General features: G+C 42.1%; 1 protein-coding gene across 1 annotated transcript in view; it reads right to left on the bottom strand.

The window, feature by feature from the left end:
• Positions 1 to 21,312, bottom strand: part of ppfia2 (PTPRF interacting protein alpha 2) — a gene marked incomplete at its 5' end in the record, with an annotated part of 177,465 nt that overhangs the window by 10,075 nt on the left and 146,078 nt on the right. Inside the window, 7 exons of the mRNA XM_084050032.1 lie at positions 6,830 to 7,030; positions 8,557 to 8,638; positions 14,473 to 14,563; positions 15,224 to 15,405; positions 17,822 to 17,952; positions 18,232 to 18,261; positions 19,726 to 19,966. Coding sequence (XP_083906158.1) covers positions 6,830 to 7,030; positions 8,557 to 8,638; positions 14,473 to 14,563; positions 15,224 to 15,405; positions 17,822 to 17,952; positions 18,232 to 18,261; positions 19,726 to 19,966 — 958 coding nt within the window. The remainder of the gene's footprint in view (positions 1 to 6,829; positions 7,031 to 8,556; positions 8,639 to 14,472; positions 14,564 to 15,223; positions 15,406 to 17,821; positions 17,953 to 18,231; positions 18,262 to 19,725; positions 19,967 to 21,312) is intronic.

Genomic DNA, 21,312 nt, shown 5'->3' on the forward strand with positions numbered 1-21,312 from the left:
GAGTGTACTCACGCCAAATATACAGATGTGCCACTTCAAAACTTCACACGTTACTGTTCTTTCCCTGAAAGTGCCCTGAAAATGCATTTTATTCCTCCCTTTTCTGCCCTTAAAATGCACTGTTTTGGCCCTGAAAAGAAGTTGTCACTACACACCCCCGTTTTTCCCTTCAACAGACATCCATATACATGAGAACAAAAGAATGTGTGTTGAATAAGGTGTCAGACTCATTATGAGGCGAAAGGTGATTTGACCAGTTGCTCAAATTAATTAGCATCGTAAAAGCAGTGATCATCAAAATAATTCAGCATTTTAAATGCCCTTCTTTGTCCCTCTTATTGCCCTGGGAATCCCCTGACAATTTACTGTCTTGGCGATGGCAGGACATGTGAAGTTTTGAAGTGGCACATCTGTACAGTACTCATCGCCTATGGGCCGAAGTCCAGACTGATCTGTGGGGAACTTTTGTGAACCTGCGTGATCAGGAAGGCCAATACCGGGCTAGCTCTTATCGGCCTGAAACCTTGCCACAAATGGGAAAAGTTGGCTGTATGTTGTAGTAGAGCTATTACCCCCTGCAGCTTCCTCAGGTCCTCACAGCTGCAACCAGTTAACACTCACTGCAGTTTCTCTACCTACTACACAACCGGCCTAGTGATCACATTGACCTTTTTTACTGCGATTTCATTTGCTACTATATATATATATATATATATATATCTGGGTCTACGCTCTACCAAACGAATTTGGCATAGTGGATGGTTTTAGAATCCACTATGCTCTTTCCCAAACGTGTGTGGGCAAGATATCAATTTTAGGGAAAGCGCAACAGCACACCCACGGCGCACCCAGGCGCACACCTCGGTTATAGCGGCCGCAAGACACCGTTTAGGGACAGTGCCAGGCTGCCAGCTCCCTTGAGCGTAATTCACGGGCAGCGGGTAATGCCAGCGGGTAAGGCACCAGCAATAGTGGGGCCCTGCGTCTATTTCTGCAATAACTGCACTTATAGCTGTTTTTATTCTTTCAACGTTAACGTTACCACTTGTTGCTTTGGGCGGCACCACTGTTTTGCAAGCTCTGCAGCCTGTATTTCACATCACCAACTACATGGACCAATCAGGGTCTGCTTTCCTTTATGGTACGGTCCGGAATAGCATTGTACAATTAGGGTTAAATATTTAAAAAAGTATTATAAAAGTATATAAAGAGATTGGTCGAGATTAGCTGTGGACACACAGACAGACAAAGACAGACCCTCTTCTAGATGGCTCTGCCTCCATAGAGCCACACCATTAAAAAACTATGAACATTGTGTATTGGACAAATGGTGATTTCTGGTTATAAAATGTAATATATCATACGCAAACTATGGACCCTTTTCACAGGAGATATTTTGACAGCTAAACAAAGTGTAAGGTTGTGGGTGTGTTCCATTTAGGTGTGTCTGTATTGCAAACACAAGTTAACTGCACAATAGCTGTCCATGCTGGCACACAGTAACACTTAAGAAACATGTTATATTACAGTGCCTCCATTTGTGTTTACCTGTTAAAATGTCTGCTATGAAAAGGATCTATTCAGTACAGGAAATTGCCTTACCTGTGCCCAGCTTCCCTCCTCAGAATCTGACTTCTGTTGGCAAAGAAAGAACATACATGAGAGAGGTAATGACTAACAGGGTAACAAAAACATTGCTTTCCCAGAATTTGTCCTACTGTAATTACAGTGTCTTATATCAATGCCTGTGGTTATGTTCCAAATTGTCCACTATGTTTGTAGAGTCTGTATTGCATTTGACAGCTCTCGCCACTCCCTGACAGATTGTGGTCAAAATCTTAGAGGCTTAGACTGAAAAACAAATGGCTTTGGTCGGGCATTTAAGATCGCATTACCAATTATGCTTCTGGGTTACCAACTACTGTAGTAATGAATCTTCACTTCCAGACTCACTTCACCCTGATATAGATCTTAAAACTGATGTATGGCTTTCTTTTGTTATCAGTAATATGGTCACTGTCCTGACAGGTATGATAAATAACATTTTCATACATGGTGCAGCAACAATGGATCTGACCCAGATCTATAACAAGGTTTACAGTATATTCACAATCCAGGACTGCAAGCTGCAACGTACAGTAACTGCATTCAATCCCCATACTTCTATCACAGGTCTTATGGAAAAATAAATAAAGTTTCTTCTTGCAACCCCCTGAGAAATTCTAAGAACCAAACTAAAGCCTTTTAATATGGATGGAAGGCATTCTGGAACAGCCTGTGGGAGTTGGATGCAATCTGATGGAAGGAAAGCTTTCTTCCATTTGGAATGTGAATTGCTCTCCAGGGGTAGTAATGCGTTATCGCCTCAACCTTGGCGTGGTCTGACAGATTGCATTTGGTTTGTAGACTGGCTGCTACAGCACTACGCTCCTGCTTAGCGAGAACCAATCACTGCTCACCATCTCTCAGACAACGGTACAGAATTGGTTGTTAGCTTTGTTGTCCCCGAGCCCTTGACACTTCCACTCGTATACAGGCTCAGAGTGGAGCCAAATTGAAGATAACCTTGTATAACCATAAAATCTACTGTTTAATAAAACAGCTGTGACAGCTTCAAAATAATGGCTCTAGAGATATTAGCAACAGTTGTGACATTATGAAATGCAGTCAATTTGAATGTACAAATATTGCACCTTCCTTTTTGAGCCCATGGTCCAAACAATGGTTTGATTTAAGGGTGATAGTTGTTACTGTAGGTGTACGCTACTGTTGTAGGGTACATTTTCACTCTGGTTCCAGTTCTAATTTAAGGATTGTGAATTATTACCATCAATTCACATGATGAATGTCTTCCCTGTCATCAAGAATGACACTCCCGTCTATAACGTAGCTACAAGTGCTCACCTACTGCATGGAACCACCGTGTACTAATGGCATTATCCATATGGTGCCATCTTACCATAATGAGCCCAGGTGAGAGTTTATGGGGAGCAACTGTGAATTGTCATCACCATCATACACAGCAAAGGTGTAAAAAGAGTGTATAAATGGACCGGGATTAGTATGGATGTGTAGCTCAGATGATTGCTTAGTATGTTTGCTTGGCTTTGACCTCTAGAGATGAAACTAAGCACCTCAAACTTTGTCTGAGCCACTATCAATGAGTCAAGTGTTTATGCTGCTGTTTCCTGGTATCACATCATTGAACATTATATTTGTCAGAATTCATTCTACTAATTAATTAGTGTTGACAAAGACATTCAGAGACCATGGTATGGGTTAATGCACTGGTTCTCAATGTGGGGTCCAGGGAGCTTGAGGAATTTCCAGGGGGTCCCACCCCCACTGAGAATTTAAAATCATATCAAATGGGGGTCCGTGGCCTAATGCATATCAAACTGTGAAATTAAAAAATATTGAGAACCAGTGAGTTAATGGATGCATGCACCTTACCCTGCACTGTAGTGTTGGACATGTACACACTACTCCCTCAATTATGCGCACGCGCACACGCGCGCACACACACACGCACACGCACACGCACACACACACACACACACACACACACAGAAAAAGTGAGAGTAGAGGGGACAAGAGGACTGACCGTTTTGGAGGAGGGGGCCGCCATGGTCTCCATCTCCTCATGGGTCACCCATACGTTGCCTGATGGCTACGAGGGGGCGGGCCCAAGAGAGAGAGCAGCGACAGGATTGGTAGCAGCGGTCCAGTGGGAGGGGCAAGCAGTGTTAAAGAAGAAGAGCAGCACCACTGTAAGCCAATAGTGTTATAGCATCACAGTCAGATGATGAGCTGGCCCCTCCCCGCTGGGGGTGAAAGGGCACACAAGGAGAACACAAACACAACACAACACACCACAGCACAAGACACCCAAACTTAGCATACAGGTACAATGTGGCACAAAGTCACACAAACACAAGGGAAACAAAAAAGAAAACGGTACATTTGCCATGCAGAAAAGTAAAGACTGTGCGGTAAATTAGTAATTCTTTATACAAACAGGCACATCAATTCCACGTCTCTAATCCCTTTCCATCCCACAGCATTCAATATGGTCTATCCGGCTGTATTACTGGCTGCTTCTGTGACATTTTAATGTCTAATTTTAGCAGCAATTTCAGCTGTAGTCACAGCGGATGGTCAGGCTGTCATGACCTAGATAAGAACAGTCCATGGCACAGTTGTAACCAGTGTAGTGTGGACCGTTTAATCCATTCAATCCGGGAACGCATCTGTGTCATTTTAGATTTCTTTGGCTATTCAAAAATAGCAGATATACAAGCTCATAGCGTAGTACCGAGTGCTGCGCTATGAGTTTGTAGATCTGCAATTTGTTTTTAAATCTTGGATTATTTTAGCAAATCTTTGAATATAATATATATATGTTTTTTTTTTTTTAGCACTTCAATATATATATGTTTTAAAGCGAACATTTTTAACTATGCTTCTGGGGGTCCCTGGAGCAACATATTTTGAGATGGGGGTCCGCGGCCAAATACATATCATTTTGGGAGCACCACTGATATAGAAACATACTATTAGGATTTAGAAAAAAATTGTATTTGGCCGTGGACCCCATCTCAAAATGTTTTGTTCCAGGGACCCTCCCAGAAGCAAAGATTTGAGACAAAATGTTCGCTTTAAAAATATATATATTCAAAGGTTTTCACAAACGTTCACGATTTTTCAAAAACAAATAGCAGATCTACAAGCTCATAGTGCGGCACAGCTAGTATCTGCTATTTTTAAATAGCCAAAGAAATCTAAAATAACACAGATGCATTCCCGGATAGAATGGGTTAATCTCTGTTCAAGGCACAGTGCTGCTAGCAGTGGGACGTTGCTCTGTCACCGTCTGTCTGTGCCACAGACTCTATGGGATATGGCCAGACAGAATGGACCCCCCCCCCCCCAACCACCCATTTCCCATGTCCATTTTCAGCTTGGTGTTTCCATCCATCAACAATTAACACGACAGCCGTGCATTTTCAGAGCATGTTTATTTTAATGATCGATTCAATCGATTGTGTTTCTAGCTTGGATCGATGGAACTAACATACAGTAGTACACTTTAAGTTCCTATTGATTGGTATCACCATGAAAACTCATTGCTCAAGGTCTTAAGGAAATGTTATCAATAAAATCTTTGTTTTGCCAATTATTTGGGGGGCCCCGGCCCACAGGTTGGGAATCGCTGCAATAGAGTCACATACCCGTTTTTCGACAGTTCTGCAAGGTGTGATAATGGAGCAGAGTGGTTGAGGACAGAGGGCAGGGCGGGGCAGGGTGTTGGAACTTAATACTGATTAACAATGAGACAGAGGGTTGGACTTTGACCTGACATGGGACCAGTGCAGGTACTGTATACTAGCTTTTTCTTAATGTGTGGGAAAAACGTCATTGAATATTAATGGTAGGGTTCATATTGGAGTTTATTTTTTATTTTTATATGGAATTAAATGTGTGTGTGTGTGTGTGTGTGTGTGTGTGTTCATAAACCCAAATAAAATACTGGAGCACTCGACTGGGTCTGCATGTTTAATTAATTTGCAGGAGAGACTGACGTTTCGCGTCTTCCTCAGAGTCAAAAGCGGTGTGTGTTTGTGTGCCTTCCCATTACGTACAGCATGCTAGTGCATGCTCCATAGTGCGGACAACTCCTATCATTAACCAACAGCAGCATCCTCGGAGGCCATGTGCAATTACCATGACAACTGGGAGCTATGAAACCAACTCTAGTGTAAAATAGCTGCTGGGGTGAATGACTTCACACCACTGCAGTGTTTAACAAACCAGCACGCACACTCTACTACGCCACAACTCCCACTGTAATATCCACTAACTCAATATTTACAGAGATTAGAGCTTACGACGTGTAAACACAAAACTTGCAAAGACGGAGGAAGAAATTGCCATATTGTCAAAAGGATCACGTTCGGGTAACTATGTACAGTATGATGTAACTGCTTTGAAGCACATGGTCTAAAGTGTGTGTTAAAGCCCGATTTATATTGAGTCATACAATGGTGTCCTGTGGCAAAAATAGCCGATGCACAAGCTCACAATGATGCGTTGCATGGAGCTTGTAAGATCTGATGCTTTCGGCGTGGGACACTGCCGTATGACGTATAAATGACTGTAGGCATTAGGAATGTGCATGTCGTCTGCATGTCGTCTCCTTAGTGTGGAAACCTCATATGTCCAAAACTGTTACTTTTCAGGATTCAAAAGAACAAATGGCAAAACGACCAGATCAGCAAGCTCAAAAGGCGTCGCTTCGCACCACGTTTCAAGCTTGCAGATCTGCTAGTTTTTATTCTTTTGTGTAACGCTGTAGTATGATCAAGTAGTTAATTTACGAAAAAAAAACACAAAAAGTAAATATATGGAGATAAGAGGTTTCTGCCTGACAGCAACGATATGTACATACCTACAATTGCGTTCAGTTTGTTCATGCTCTGTGTGTCGTATCAGGAGCGTCATTTGAGGTCCCAGGGGATGGCCATTGCACCCCCTAGTGCTCAAATTTAACCTCAAATTCAGTTCTTTTATACATATTTTCTCCATCAAGTTGTGTGTGCAAATGAATCAACTTTTACATGGGCTCTTGATAGCATCTCAATCCAGGCCCATCCATCTACGTGTGACATGTGATAAACAAAAAACAAAAATATCTTTTGCTATTTTTTGAAATAGGGCTTAAGTGAGCCCTTGTTTGCCCCCCCCCCCTCTTCCTCTCCCCTGAAAATACACCTCTGTGTTGTATGTCAGTGTGTGTGTGTGTGTGTGCCAGTGACATGTGACAACTCACGGTTCGGGTGGTAGGCGGGGCTGAGGGGCTGGTGAGGGAGACCATTTCCTGGATGGCAAGGCGGAGTTTGAGCCGGTGGAGAGGGTTGCTGATACCGATCTCCCTCTGGATCTCTGTGTCGGACAGCGCTGACATGATGGCACCGCTCTTCACGTTGGCGCGGCACGCCGCCACATACCAGGCGGGCATCCCCAGCCACAGCTGGAAAACAGGGATTAGTATGTAGAGTTTGTGTGTCAGGATGTTTGTAGGCAATCTGCTGAACAGCAGGGGGCAGTGATGTTTGTATTATAGGACTGATTTTTATTTTATTTCTACCAGCACAAATACTGAAAATGTGTTATCCTCGATTTCTTTCAAATCGAGGATAACATATTTTTTTAAATGAAGGTGTTAATAGTTCATATCACTATTCATTAATGCTACTCCGCTTATTATAATTAGTCATAATTTAACTAAGGTGATGCATAAAATCAAGGCATTATTAAAATAAAATCCGATAATAAAAGTGCAACGGTGCACCGTGCTGCAAAGAATGCTGTGAATCAAATAGGAGCCCTCTACCATCTCGGATCTCAGACCACATCCGTTATCCATAATGACATTCACCCATTCACAGGTGAAAATATAGGAAATACAAATAAAATATTCAGGTTAACCCACAGAGGGCAGCAGGGGCCAAAGGCAGAATAATGATGCATTAATGCCTGCTAATGTGACAGAGGACCTCATTAATGCCACCATGCTCCAATTAAAACAAGAGAACACTACACCAGCGTGGTGTAGTGTAGCGGCTATAGACCATATTCACACAGCGGCCATATTGGAATTTAACATTGAAAGTGCCGCCACCCGGGGTGGCTACTTTCATTGACTTCATAGAAACATGGCCGCCGTGTGAATAAGGTCTATTGACCATGTTTGGAATGACTAGTTTGCATTCTACATGGAAATCTACAAGTAATTAAAATGTAAATGATGGAAGATGGCAACGGTATCATGATGACTAAGGTCAAAGGGAAGGAAGCATCATCATACACCAGTGGTTCTCAACATGGGGTCCTTGAAGAGGTTAAGGGGGTCCCCAGCTAAATGATTGATAATTAGGAACCAAATGGCTCTGAGAGTGAACGAATGGAACAAATGTGTTCACTCTCAGAGTTCAATTAACACTGTTTTTTACAGTGTAGTTTTGGGTCCCAGTGATAATAAAAATCATATCAACTAGGGGTCTGACTGTGGCATATTCCATATCAAACAGAGGGTCCTTGTAATTACAACAGTCTATTCTACTGCTCTGCAACTTTATAGAGCTCTCGCTAATGTTTTCTTACCCTTGTTTACCGCCTGGGGACTAGAGATGAGAATTAGCCACAAAGGATTGTTTTTTCATCCTGGGCTCTATTTTTAGGAGTTTCCATCACATCAATTGGTTATGCCAAAAATGTGATGACAGTGAGCTGTGATAAAATAATTATTTTTAATACGGTATGAGATTATCTGGTGTCTGGTTACTTGCAATTATATTTGATAGAGGCACAGTACAGAAAGTGAAGCGCTACACTGAAAAATGTGAGAGAACTGTATGTACAGTATTACCAATCAAAATTAGGGCAAAACCTTTCCGTTTGATTATACTGCACCTTACTCCATTTCAATACATTTGAGGACACGATTTGAGATTTGATGGAGTGAAAATATCTGAAAATTATAAAGTGATTGCCTACCTCCAGCCAGGCTACAACTGTGGGGCCGTCCCACTGTGCAAAAGGTAAGCCCTTCCTTCTGGCTTCTTCCAACAGCTCGTGCCTGAGGAAGGGGACAAAGGCACCGCATCAAAACACATACTTGTGAGTTCTAAGAGATACATACAGTACAGTACAAACACATTTGCCCACTCTGCCCAATATTGTGCATCCGTTGATTCCTCACACACACTCTTCAAACACTCATTTTCAACAATATGTTGCAGCAACATGGTGTTGGTTTGGGTGTCTGTGTCCGTAGGAGACTGTATGAGTGCTCATACAGAATGTATCTATCCCAGTCCAGCCTGTACACCAAGACATTTGCAAAGGCTTCATCATATCATCCATCTCTAGGCTGCAAGGCAAATGGGCAAACTTGCACTCCACTGTAACCTGCTTAGCATATTACCCGACACACACACACACACAACCGCATGAGTATAACTACTCTACACCTCTAAATACACTGCTTTATTCATAACAGGGGTGATCGAAAGATGAGAGATGTCGGTTTTCTTGTGCTATTACCATTATAAGAAACCTTTCAAAACGTAAGGGATCTCCTTTTCATGTAATGCATGCAAACATGGCTCTGTGGCACAGAAGATACTGTACATCAGCAGCATGCCGTTTCAAAGGTTCTTGGTTCAAAGACAGATAATATTTCCCTCTTCATAAAATGCATGAAAACACAATGACATGTAAGTAGAAAGGTTCTTGGATCAAAACAATCACAAAGTTGAACTTTTCACAAAATACATGAAGTATTTAGTTGTCACAAAAACATTTAGTGCCTCTGTGGCACAGCCGTATGTCAGTGACATGTCAGTACAACCTTAACCAAAAGGACAATGATGAGCTTTTATACAATGCATGTAAAACACGAGGTTAAATATTTAGTACAAAACCACAGAATGTGATTTCTCTAGCTTGTACTACACGTAGGCTTGAATCTTTCACTGAAGAACACACAAGAGACCGGTGAAGGTATGAGCCATGGTGGTCTATTCAGTAAGACACGCATGACATGCCTCTCCTTGAGGGTTCAAGACTGGGAAGTCCTTGTGGAAGGACACAAAATAACACAGACCAAATACCCAATGGTGAAAGAGTTCAGAACATGGTGAACATAGTGGTTATGGATGGATAGCGATCACGTGATCCTGAAATGGGGAAATAAGAAATTGATTCCCAAACAAACTTGAAAAAGTATTTTTTAACACCATGACTGTGATTAATACCATGTCCCAGATGAGAATGAAGAGCAAAAATAGATTTAAAGGATAACCATTAAAAATTAACTGCTCCCTCTCTCCTCCTGCACCTTCATGTACCCCTTGCCTCCAACCTTCTTGTGGTACCAAATCATGCACATTTCAAACGTCAAACTTCTGATTGAGAATCCTTTACATTATGATCCGTTATTACATTACGAGTTCCTACATGCATTCTGGAAAAGCTCTGGGTAAAAAAACAAGAGACTACTATTTATGTGTTGTGAAATGAAAATGTTTTATTCTATAAATTATCATTTATAATTTTTCACCCAAATCTCAAATAAAAATATTTTCGTATACGTGTAGAGCATTTTGCTGACAAAACCAAAACAAATAACGAAATAAAAATAATAGTATTGTGTTAAAAAAAAATGTTTAACACAATACTATTGTTTTAATTTAAGTTTAGTAATGAATATTTGGTGGAATAACCCTCACTTCTTTAACAAAGGCATTACTATTACTGTATTTATCATCCACTTGGTCCTATTGCAGAAAATATTGATGACCACAGCAGTGATTTTTATACTTCTCTTTGTTAAATAAGATTTGGTTCAGGTGATCACCTACTCACTACCTTATAAGTAGAATCAGGTGTGCTTACGTTGGAATGGAATGGCTGCAGTACAGGTAGAGATGCTGTATACTTATGGGTCCACACTGGATCCAAAATGGAGGTCTCATACAGAAATAAAAGAATGCCAGGCAAAATGGATAAAGCTGGGTTACTCGACCAACAGTGTGCTACTACGCCCACACATTCTCTCTCACTAACAGACAGTGATTTTTTACTACATTTTTGACTACTGTACATCAGTAATGTAGTAATGTTAGCAAAGCAAGACAGGGTGGTCCCTCTGGGTTTGTCCACAAAACACTACACAAGGAGTGATGTGTGTAAACTAGAGGTCTTGCTTCCACCAATGTACATGTGCAACACCTGATTTAGCAACCGCCATTTGACGAAGATAAGAGGATATGACATGGCTTACGTACTGTATCTGGAAAGGTCCTGGGTTATGGGCAGATAAGAGTTGTCTGCAATACCACATGTCAGTCTGCTGGCCTTTCCAACTAGCTTACTGAATCTTTGGTAGTATCTGAACACAATATCTTACAGCCAAACACTTTGTTTCTGTACTGGGTGGAATGGTTTCATTCAGTAAGTGCTGAGGGTGACATGAGAAGACTATGGCTAGATATTTAAATCATTTTGGTGAGCATCAGTCTGAAAGCAGCATGTACTGTAAAATGCCCCTTATCAAGAAGTATAGATGATGTCCTGTTTACTCTGTCATGCACAGAGACATTTGTATTTTGCTGAAACCACCCATGGAAAACTGACGAAAAGGCGTAAAAACGACTGCCTGAGACAGAACCTTGAAACTCAACTGTTTGCATGAAAAACAGCCAGCCAGCCAGCCAGCCAGCCACACACACACACACACACACACACACACACACACACACACACACACACACACACACACACACACACACACACACACACACACACACACACACACACACACACACACACACACACACACACACATTTTAAATTCAATTCAGCAAACAAATTCCATTAAACAGACTCTGTACCCCCCCATTGCCTGTGTGTTTTACGTTGTCAGAGAACTTGACAGCAGCTTAGTGATCAGCGCAATGCATGTAACACCATGAGCGCTGGAGGCCTCAGTCCAGTGAAAGGGCTCTTAAACACAGCATACATGGTGTACAGAAGCCTACAGGTGACAGAGAGGGAGATGTATTCCAGTGTACATTCACTGTCTTATCTATACATGGGGATAGATCATGTTTTATGTTCAGGTGGAGGACACACCCACTGAACATAGCTGGGGGAGGGAAATAAGGAAACAGTTATGACAAAAATCATATGGAGAAAAAAAATAATAAAGAAAGCCAAAACTAAAAGATCTGACATTCCCATAACCAGACATCACAGCTGGTTATTTCACACAAATACAGATACAGACACACAGAAGGAGAGGAAGACATTCCAAGGCATAAGAAGCGACCCCGACTGTCCAGCCATGGATGCAGCCGCTATCCAACTGTAAAGAGGGGAAGAAACGTCTTCAAATGGTAAATGAAAAAGGAAGAAAGCGAGTAATGGGGTGGCTGTGGGTGTTCGTCGACAGCCATGAAGGAGAGAAAGATAGAAATATAAGAGAGTGACGTCAGTTTTGGCACTGTTTTGCGGGAGAGGACGGACGGACGGAAAGACAGACGGACGGACGGACGGATGAATGAGACATAGAGATGACATACAGGGCACAGCTGGGGACAATGGAGATGTCCAGGAGATCAATCACACATCCCCACAACTTACCCGCTTTGTTAGAGTCAGAGGAGGATGAGAGGGGGAAATAAGGCGAGGAAAAGTAGAAGAGGAGAGAGAGAGAGTGAGAGAGAGAAATAGGGTAAGAGAGAGAGAGAGAGAGAGAGAAAGTGACGGGAGACAAAAGTACACAAATGTTAATGAGTAATTAGGCATTTATCGTACGACTAAAACAAAAATGCGATTAGGCACACACACGCAGGCACACACACACACACACACACACACACACACACACACACACACACACACACACACACACACACACACACACACACACACACACACACACACACACACACACACACACACACACACACACACACACACACACACACACACACGTACGCATGTAAACACAGACAAAATCTTCACAATCTTGACATTATTTGACAGGAGCGTCTTGTCGGGCTGGTTGGACGGGCAAATCACAAGGTGGTCTTCTACAATGCAGTCCTGACCACACGGCGTGCAGCAGAGAAGGAAATGATGTGAGATGCACTCAAACACAGCAAGACCCCCCTTTCCTCATTACCTCATACTTCACAATAAGCAGACCCATGTGCTCAGAGAAACACACACACACACAATACTCATACACGACAGTCCGGCACCTTTCTACAGAATACAGATCACACATCAACAATCAAACCACGGCAGTTCTGATCAAGATGCTGAAATGTAAACGATGCAGGCAGCTGGATGGCATGCAGCGTGGAGGCACCAAGATGCAAGGCGGCTCGGCCCAATCCCGGACACTGCTATGGAGAGGTCAGTGCAGTGGGGAAAGAAATAATGACACAACAACATTTGTCTACATAAAACAATACCTTCTATCGATCAACCACGTGGGAGGCAAAATTATTGATCATGACAACTTTCGTGTGCGCTCTTCTATGGCAAATGACATTCATCATTTGGCGCAGGGGCATGGCAAATGCACACGCACACAAAGTACACACACGTGCGCACGCACATACTGTACATACATACTCTTAACATACACACACAGAGTTGCATGCACTCACATATCTACTGACAGCACGCACACAAAGAAAGACACAGAAGCCGCCACCATAAATCCCTGTTGAAAAGAGATTTGATTTGCGAGGGGATTGTGTGTGTGTGTGTGTAATCTATGACTGGTGTTAGGGAAAGCATATTACGCCCCAAATTGACAAAGGAGCTTTGGGAGATTAATTGTCTTTTCAACCTGGATCAATAAGTCTGACTTTGGCTCTGTTTGTGAATATAGTTAGGCTGATCTCTGCCCCTGGATGCTGATCCAGAGCTTGCTTTCTAATCGATCCCTCATCTCACTGCAGGAGATTGGGGTTCAGGAGGGTATAGCGTTATATAGGACCAGCCTCTCCCAGCCAGAGAGCACAAAATGGAAACCCTGCAGGAAGGGGACCCCAACTGTTGTGTGCAAGGTTAACCACTTTCAAACTGGCATTCCCATTTTGGGCATGACTTTATAGACAGAATGTTCAAAAACTGTCGTATGAAGTATATCAGGCTTAAGCATTGAACTATATAGTATCTGGAGAGCGCACAGGAAATCCCTGCACACTCATTTCAATGCGACTCGCTCACGCAGCACATACTGTACTCCTTCCCGAACACCCAGAAGTATCTCTCTCCTTGCTCTTTATGCGTCTACATCACAAACTAGCTCCACATGCGAGCCTGTGAGTCAAGCCCATTGCTTGCAGTACCAGAATACCAGACGGTTTGGGCTTAAGGGGTTAAAAGGTCAGATTGAGACACAGGAGGAATGTAAAATCAAACAATGGGCTGTGAAATGTGTGGAAAGGGATGCTGCGGGATGCTTCCCATACATAACGGTCTATATGTGGATGTTACGTGTGTGTGTGCGCGTGTGTGTGTGTGTGTGTGTGTGTGTGTGTGTGTGTGTGTGTGTGTGTGTGTGTCTGTGTGTCTGTGTGTCTGTGTGTGTGTGTGTGTGTGTGTGTGTGTGTGTGGGTGTGTGTCACAAGTTGTCTCTAGTGAATATGCACTATAAAATCGGGGGTGTCAGTTAAAGTCGGAGAGTCCATGAGGGTCCATTTTTTGTAAAGGAGTGAAACTCTCAGAGTTTAAATGACTTGTGATTGTGCTGGGTGGTCATGGCCTCCCTCCTGGCTACAGACACAGCATAAGTCAATGTCTTATTGACCGTCTGTGGGGAAGCAGACTAAAGTGCTGCAGAGGCAGGTTGTGTGCCCAGACAGGGGGAGCTCTGTGAAAGCTTACTTCTTTTTCAATCTGCGGTCCTTCTCAGCTTGTGTGCCCAGCTTCCCCACCCCCATGTCCTGGCCCGCCATGTCGGGGTCCATCACCATCGCTAGGAAGGGATGGAGAAATAGATACATGTCAGCGTGGGAGCTATGTCATTGTGCATGTATTACTAGTACAGTATGTACATGCAATACTGCTGAACTATCAGAATGTAACGTACTGTATATGATAAAATACTGTTTTATTTAAAATGTATTAAAGTACATTTGGAGAATATTTATATGATATTAATGATAATAGAGGCTTTTTATATACTGTAATTCTCATGCTCATTGCAGAGGATGGAGGTCAGCACCTTGTAGTTGAAGTTTTTTGAAGTTTGAAGGCATTTTGGCAGTTCATGATTTAATGTCTTTGAGGTGGAAAGTTCTCTCATGGAAACAGGTTGTGGGGATATCAGGTTCGTTTTATGCAGTTGAGATGAATCAAAATGACAATTTCTTACATTTTCACAATAAATCATTTTAATGAGTGAGGTGTACCTCTCCACCACCTCTAAAAGTTAACGTTAGCTCCATTTCCAGAACACTACAATGGCTACCACTTCCTTCGCACATATGAAAACCTATCCAGTCTCCCTTTATTACCTATTGACCTCTGCGTTTGCTTGAACCAATTGTATACAGTAGTAGGCCTACTGTATATGGTCATCATACAGTCATAACACAGAATACTCTGTATACTGTGTTGACCACTCAGTATGTACCTTGTGGATCTACCATGACGTGTCTCTGTGCCATGTGTGCCATCCGGCCTTTTTCCTTCTTGCCAAATAGCCGTCCGATGGAGGACTTGATGCCTTTCTTCTTGGGCTGCTTGTGGAGGGAGTCCTGGCTGCTGGCTACGCTGCTCAGAGCGCTGGCCTCAGCGTCCAGTGAGGCAGCAATCCTAGTGTCATAAAAATAAAAAATAAAAATAATCACAATGAGGGAGTCTCCAATTCCATACATGACTTATGAATACATCGATACAAAAAGGACCCCATCATTTGAAAACATCTTACTAGACAGTAATTGACCCGCACACAGATGCATCCTACTGTATTTGATCTCTACGCCAAAAGTACCAGCTTAAATCCACCAAAAACGCTGATTCTCTCAAGATCTTCTGGAAGCCTACAGTACAGATTTGCCTACATAAACAAAAAGGATTCCCTCTGAGGATACTCTTAAATCTGGGATGAACAAAGTCTACAGATTTGCCTCTAGTAGAACAGCTACAATATACTTCGCCTGGATTGATGGATTCATATGTTTTTGCGGTATTGAGGGGCAGCAAAATGCACTACTTCAATCTTACAGTATGTAACATGCACAACTCACTCTGAGAGACACTTTCATGGATTTATTAACGCTCTCTCAAAACGAGAACCTTCAAGGTGAGCTCTCATGGGGAGATTCAGAATAACCCCAACTGCCTTGGCCCGCAAAGTCTGAAACTTTACTTCAGTGACATAATTGTATTACGAATAGCAGGCTTTGTCGAAATAAGGCTAGATTAGCACTCCTGCCAGCGTCACCATTGCTGTCCTAATCTCTGCATTAGGACAGCCGATGGCTTGGAATAAAATCCCATTACACCTAAAACAGGCACCCTCTGTAGTAGCTTTAAAGCACAGCTCTAGACTTATTTCTTCACTCTTGCTTTTAGTAGATTTTTTTTCTAAATCTCTGTGTTGTTATTCATGTCTTCACTGTTTTGCTTGATTCACTGCCTTTTTGTTTTGGCCATTATTTTAATGCCATTATTTTCAATTGTTTTAATGTCGTTTTTGCTTTTGCTCTTCTTTTTGCTTTATTGTTAAATTAATATTGCTTTTTAAAGCACTTCTGCTTTATTTATTTTTTGTATTATATTTGTTTGCTCTGTAAAGCACTTTGAGCTGCATTCATGTCAGGAAAGGTGCTATACAGTATAAACTAGAAATAGTGCTCCTCGGAGCACAGGTCTCCGCCAGGTCGGGTAAGTTATTGTGGCCTCCTGGTGCCGCTATAATAGGCTAATGTGAAAAGGGTGCCATTTCTTCTTAGGCCTTTCACGGCAATCGGACACTGCATTAATGATTTGAGGCATTTTGTGACAATTTTTTTTGTTGCAATATTAGACCTGCTGGTGGCGCTATAACAGGTCAATGTGAAAAGGGTGGCATTTCTTCCTCGGCCTAGTGGGAATGTGCGTGCAAGACGAACTGACGAATGAAGTGGCCATGTTTTTCTGTCAAAAAGGCTGGATAGCCGAAACGTTTGTAGAGAAATAAAATAAACTAACTCACTCTTGTCACTCTGAGTGCGACCTTCACTTTTTAAAATGTCATTGTTCTAAGAGGATAGCGCACCAGAGGAGTCAGGGCATGGCGGTAACAAAATGTTTATCTACCGTTTAGAACTATACGTAGAATTGAATATGGATGTATATGGTCATACTCACAGGCCTGACATCCATATACAATTCTACTTATAATCGTAACAGGCTTTTTTTTTCTCTCCCTGGGAAGAAGGCTTCTTCTTCTTCTTGTCGTGTCCACAAGACAGTCAGTTACAAGGCTTGGCTCTATTTGGGAATCGATTAAATGTTTTCTAAATTATATAAGCAACACAATACACACTAAAAATAAAGCTAACATTTTAATTGGCCGTCAATATAGGTACAGAACACCGGCGTGCAACTCAGTAACCCACTGAGTCACCGACAACAACATTAAAACCAGGACCTGCTGACATTCAGAAGTTCTGCACTTTCTACTATGAGACCAGCAGTGCAGAGTGAACGGAAACACATTTTTACCTCCATAAATTATCAACTACGATCCAGCTTTCACACTCTTCATAAGTTTCACTTTAGCAGTTCCTTGAGTTTGCTTATGAGGGGACATACATACATATAGTTATATAGACTTGAATAAACATGGAATAAATATCTTAATAAATGTCCCTCACTATTACACCCTACGTGGCCAACAACTTCTGCATGGTTACCAGACCTATTGGAAACCCAATGGTAGCAGCTTGCTGCTCAATCAACAAGGCTAACTAACTATCCATTTCACAGTTAACTGTCTTACAATTTTGTTAATGTCAGTTATCTGACTGACATTTAAAAGCACAATAAAAGTGGTTCTGACTTGGCATGCCATTAAAATGTAACACAAGTCACTGTCTCCAGGTCTAGGATGTAGGCCAGAAATACAATGCAGCTCCAAAAGTAGAAACTATCGTCTACTCTAAGAAAATGTTCTGCTTTTAGGGGTGCATTAAGATCCAATTACACCCCTTTTCACCCCTCTTTTGCCTTGCTGTTTACCTACCCTCGTGCGTCATTGTGCGAGGAGGCTGGCAGTGTGTGCGTCATGCGGACGGTGCGCGGCGTGGAGGGAGGGGAGGTCTCACACTTGATGGTGGCCTTGTCCTCATGGCCATCCTCGTCCACTGCGGCTATCTGAGGGTAGTACAGGGCATGAAGAGGGATATTAGCGTGGTTCCGTCTATTCTAGTATAGAACAGTGAATCCTTACAGCAACTACAGTATGTGCCATTTGTAGGTATCAACACTTTGCATCTTCCGTACTTTAAATAACATAGCAATTAAATATACGAAAAATGAATGCACTTAGTATTTCAAAATATGACATGCAACACATCATGTCTTATATTGTGTTTTATCTTTTGTTCAAATAAACATCTGGAAAATCACTGCTATGTTATAAAGAAAACGCACCTTTCTCCTGTGTTTCCGCAAATCACTGGGCTATTGGGCAGAGGAGAGAAAAACAACAAGAAACATCATCATCAATATGTGTGGGTTAAGGCAAAACCAACAAGACATTAACGATGCACTGGCAATAAATTAAAGGTGCTCTGTCATTTACACATCATATAACATTAGGCACACATGAGTTGCTTTCCAATGCCAGAGGACCAATCTAAGATCAATATTGTCGGAGAAAGACTGATTGGTATGTCATTTGATAGATCAATAAAATCAAATACCTTTTCCTTTAAAAGCCCTTGGGTATGAAGACATTCACACACTGGTTAGAGTACATTGTGTGGGAGTATCTTTTATTTTTAGCATGTTTCTTTTTTCTTTTCTTTTTTATAAAACTCTCCATAGGGGTATCTTGAGTGACAGATGGATTCAAGAGGAAAGACAGTCAGAGAGAGAGCGAGAGAGAGTGAGAGAGAGAGAGAGAGAGCAAGAGCAAGAGCGAGAGAGAGAGAGAACGAACGAAGGAGGTGGAAATTGTTTTGAATAATTCTGAAATCAGTCACGTTGGTTAGCTCATTGTAGATGACAGTTTGTGTCAAATGCCATATAACACCAAACATAATACATTTCTGGGCAACATTGCTTGCAAAAAAAGCTGCACTGGTTTTTAGAGTCATAGAAGTGATTGTATAATGTTGCATTAAATCACTCAATGGTTTAGGCTATTTTCAGCAAAGAGATTTGGTGTAGGAGTGCGCGTGTGTGTGTGTGTGGGTGGGGGGGAATGTGATATGAACTTTTCTTGCCTTTTCTCACGTCAAAATAATGCTTACTACTTGAGATGGTATAATGTTCAAACTGGCATCAGAGTACATATTGGGCTGCTTTAGACATATGGTGCACTTGGCACAGGTGCCAAGCCAGCAAACATTTCCTTGAGGGTATTTAAAATTCAAGGCTTTTAATGGTAGAAATGCTAGACGATCAGTCTTTGTTAAAGTGCTTACTGGTACAAGTGGAACAAAAAGAGGAAAAAAATCCCTGTAAATGAACAAATGTGCATGCACACACAAGCGTAATGCTTGCACTCAAATCAAACTGTGCTTTGTGATGCCTACGGTAAACCCCAGTAGGCATCTAACTGTTTTAAAACTATGCTAGTTTTGAAACATCAGTCTTCATGGGTCACGTAAGGCCACATCTATTGAGGTTTACTCTCCTTTAGGTCATAAAACAAGACTTGAATGAATTAAGAGATGAAACACTGTTTAACTGCTCTTCTAACGGTACAGCAGAGGGTGATTCTATTGAATCATGGAGCCCATTTATTCTCCAAGGCTATAGACGTGTGTGCTTGTGTGTGAGTTGGTGTGAGAGAGAGAACGTGTGTGTGTGTGTGTGTGTGTGTGTGTGTGTGTGTGTGTGTGTGTGTGTGTGTGTGTGTGTGTGTGTATGTCAGTGCTAGGGGTGAGATGGAGCTTGGATGCCAGTGCAGTGACGGACCAGTGTCATGACTCCCATGCGCTCCATGTCTCGCGAGGGGCTGCGGGGGTCCAGCTTCGGGGTGGAGTGTCCGCTAGGCGGCGAGGAGGAGGCCAGGGAGGAGGCGGTGGCCGAGGCAGTGATGGAGGCTCCGTGGTGGTGCATGCGGGCCAGGTTGAGGCCCTCCAGGCTGACGCTGGCGACGCGGTTCTCTATCTCCTCCGCCCGCAACTCCGTCGACTCCTTCTCCTCCTGTATCAGCCTGGCCAGGACAGAGCAGAGGAAGAGGAGGGAGAGGAGGGAAAGGAGGAGTGGTGATGATTAGGGCTGTGAATCTTCTGCTATCTCACGATTCGATGGATGTTAAAAATAGGGTTACAAAATCGTGTGATAAAAAAAGAAAAAAGAAAAAGAAAAGAGAGAATCGCGATTCGAATCGATTTTTTCCCACACCCCTAGTGGTGATGTATGTGTGATCGTGTTCCATCGCTTTATGTCAACCCTGGCGTATCTATTTGTGTCATGTCATTACAGGCATACATGTCCAAATTGTATATCCGCTATTTTAGAATTTAGAATTTTGTCTATAATGCATTATAATTGCATTTATAATGTACTTATGAGGCTTCATAACCCTCATATTAAATGTTTATAATTATGCAAAACAACTTATAACAAGGTTTATTAAGTATTATATGTGCTGGTCATAATGCATTATAAACTCAGCACATTAGAACTACCATACTTAGTCATTTATAAAGTGTCTTTGTACATAAAGACACTGTGTGATGTGTGCCATCTGATTAGCTGGAGCTGCATGGCTTACTAGCCTGCCTTGTTTTTATCCTACCCTGGTTTTTAACTTGAACCAGAAAACAAACTAAAAATTCAGCCTAGGGTTTCAACCCCCTTTAAATGGTTAACAGCAAACATGTCACGATACGGGGGCATTTTACAGTTGTGTATTATGCAGACAAGAGTCCAATGTTGATCAGTGTCAGCTTGGATCAAATAATATGAAGCATACAAAAGATTAACAGATTAACTATTAAAAACAGTCAGCTTAAAACATTTGCTAATGTGAATATTTTACTTGTAGCAATTTACATGAAACAGAAATCCTCCAAGAGCCCATATAAGATGCTCTAATTACAGACCAAAGTGAGGAGATTAAAGGTCTAAAACTCAGTTCATTAGCTACAGCCATAGCAAGGATCTGACTTGCTAATTAAATGAAAGCTTAATTCCCGGGACTTGATCGCTATCTCCCATCAGAGGTGAACTCTGTAATTCTAGTTACACACACGCTTTTCCTGAATGCAAAGTGCCACTGTCTCTATTGATTGTGTTGCAAATGAGAAAAGAAGGCTGAAAGCCACATTAACCACACTTGAGAAAGTACTAATAAACTTTATCTCTGGGTGCTGAATACTACTAATCTATCAGCATGAGATAATTGGAACAATAACTGAGTCGCATATTTTCAGAACCTTTTCGACGGTGACAGGCTGCATAGCTAGGAATGAAGATGCCATAAGAAACCATAATCAGATGGTGGAAATAGTGATTGCAGATGCAACTAGAAAAAGTGCTCCTCGGAGCACAGGT

This window comes from Gymnoscopelus microlampas (genome assembly GCF_963454915.1).
Source record: "Gymnoscopelus microlampas genome assembly, chromosome: 23".
NCBI classification, from domain to species: Eukaryota; Metazoa; Chordata; class Actinopteri; order Myctophiformes; family Myctophidae; genus Gymnoscopelus; species Gymnoscopelus microlampas.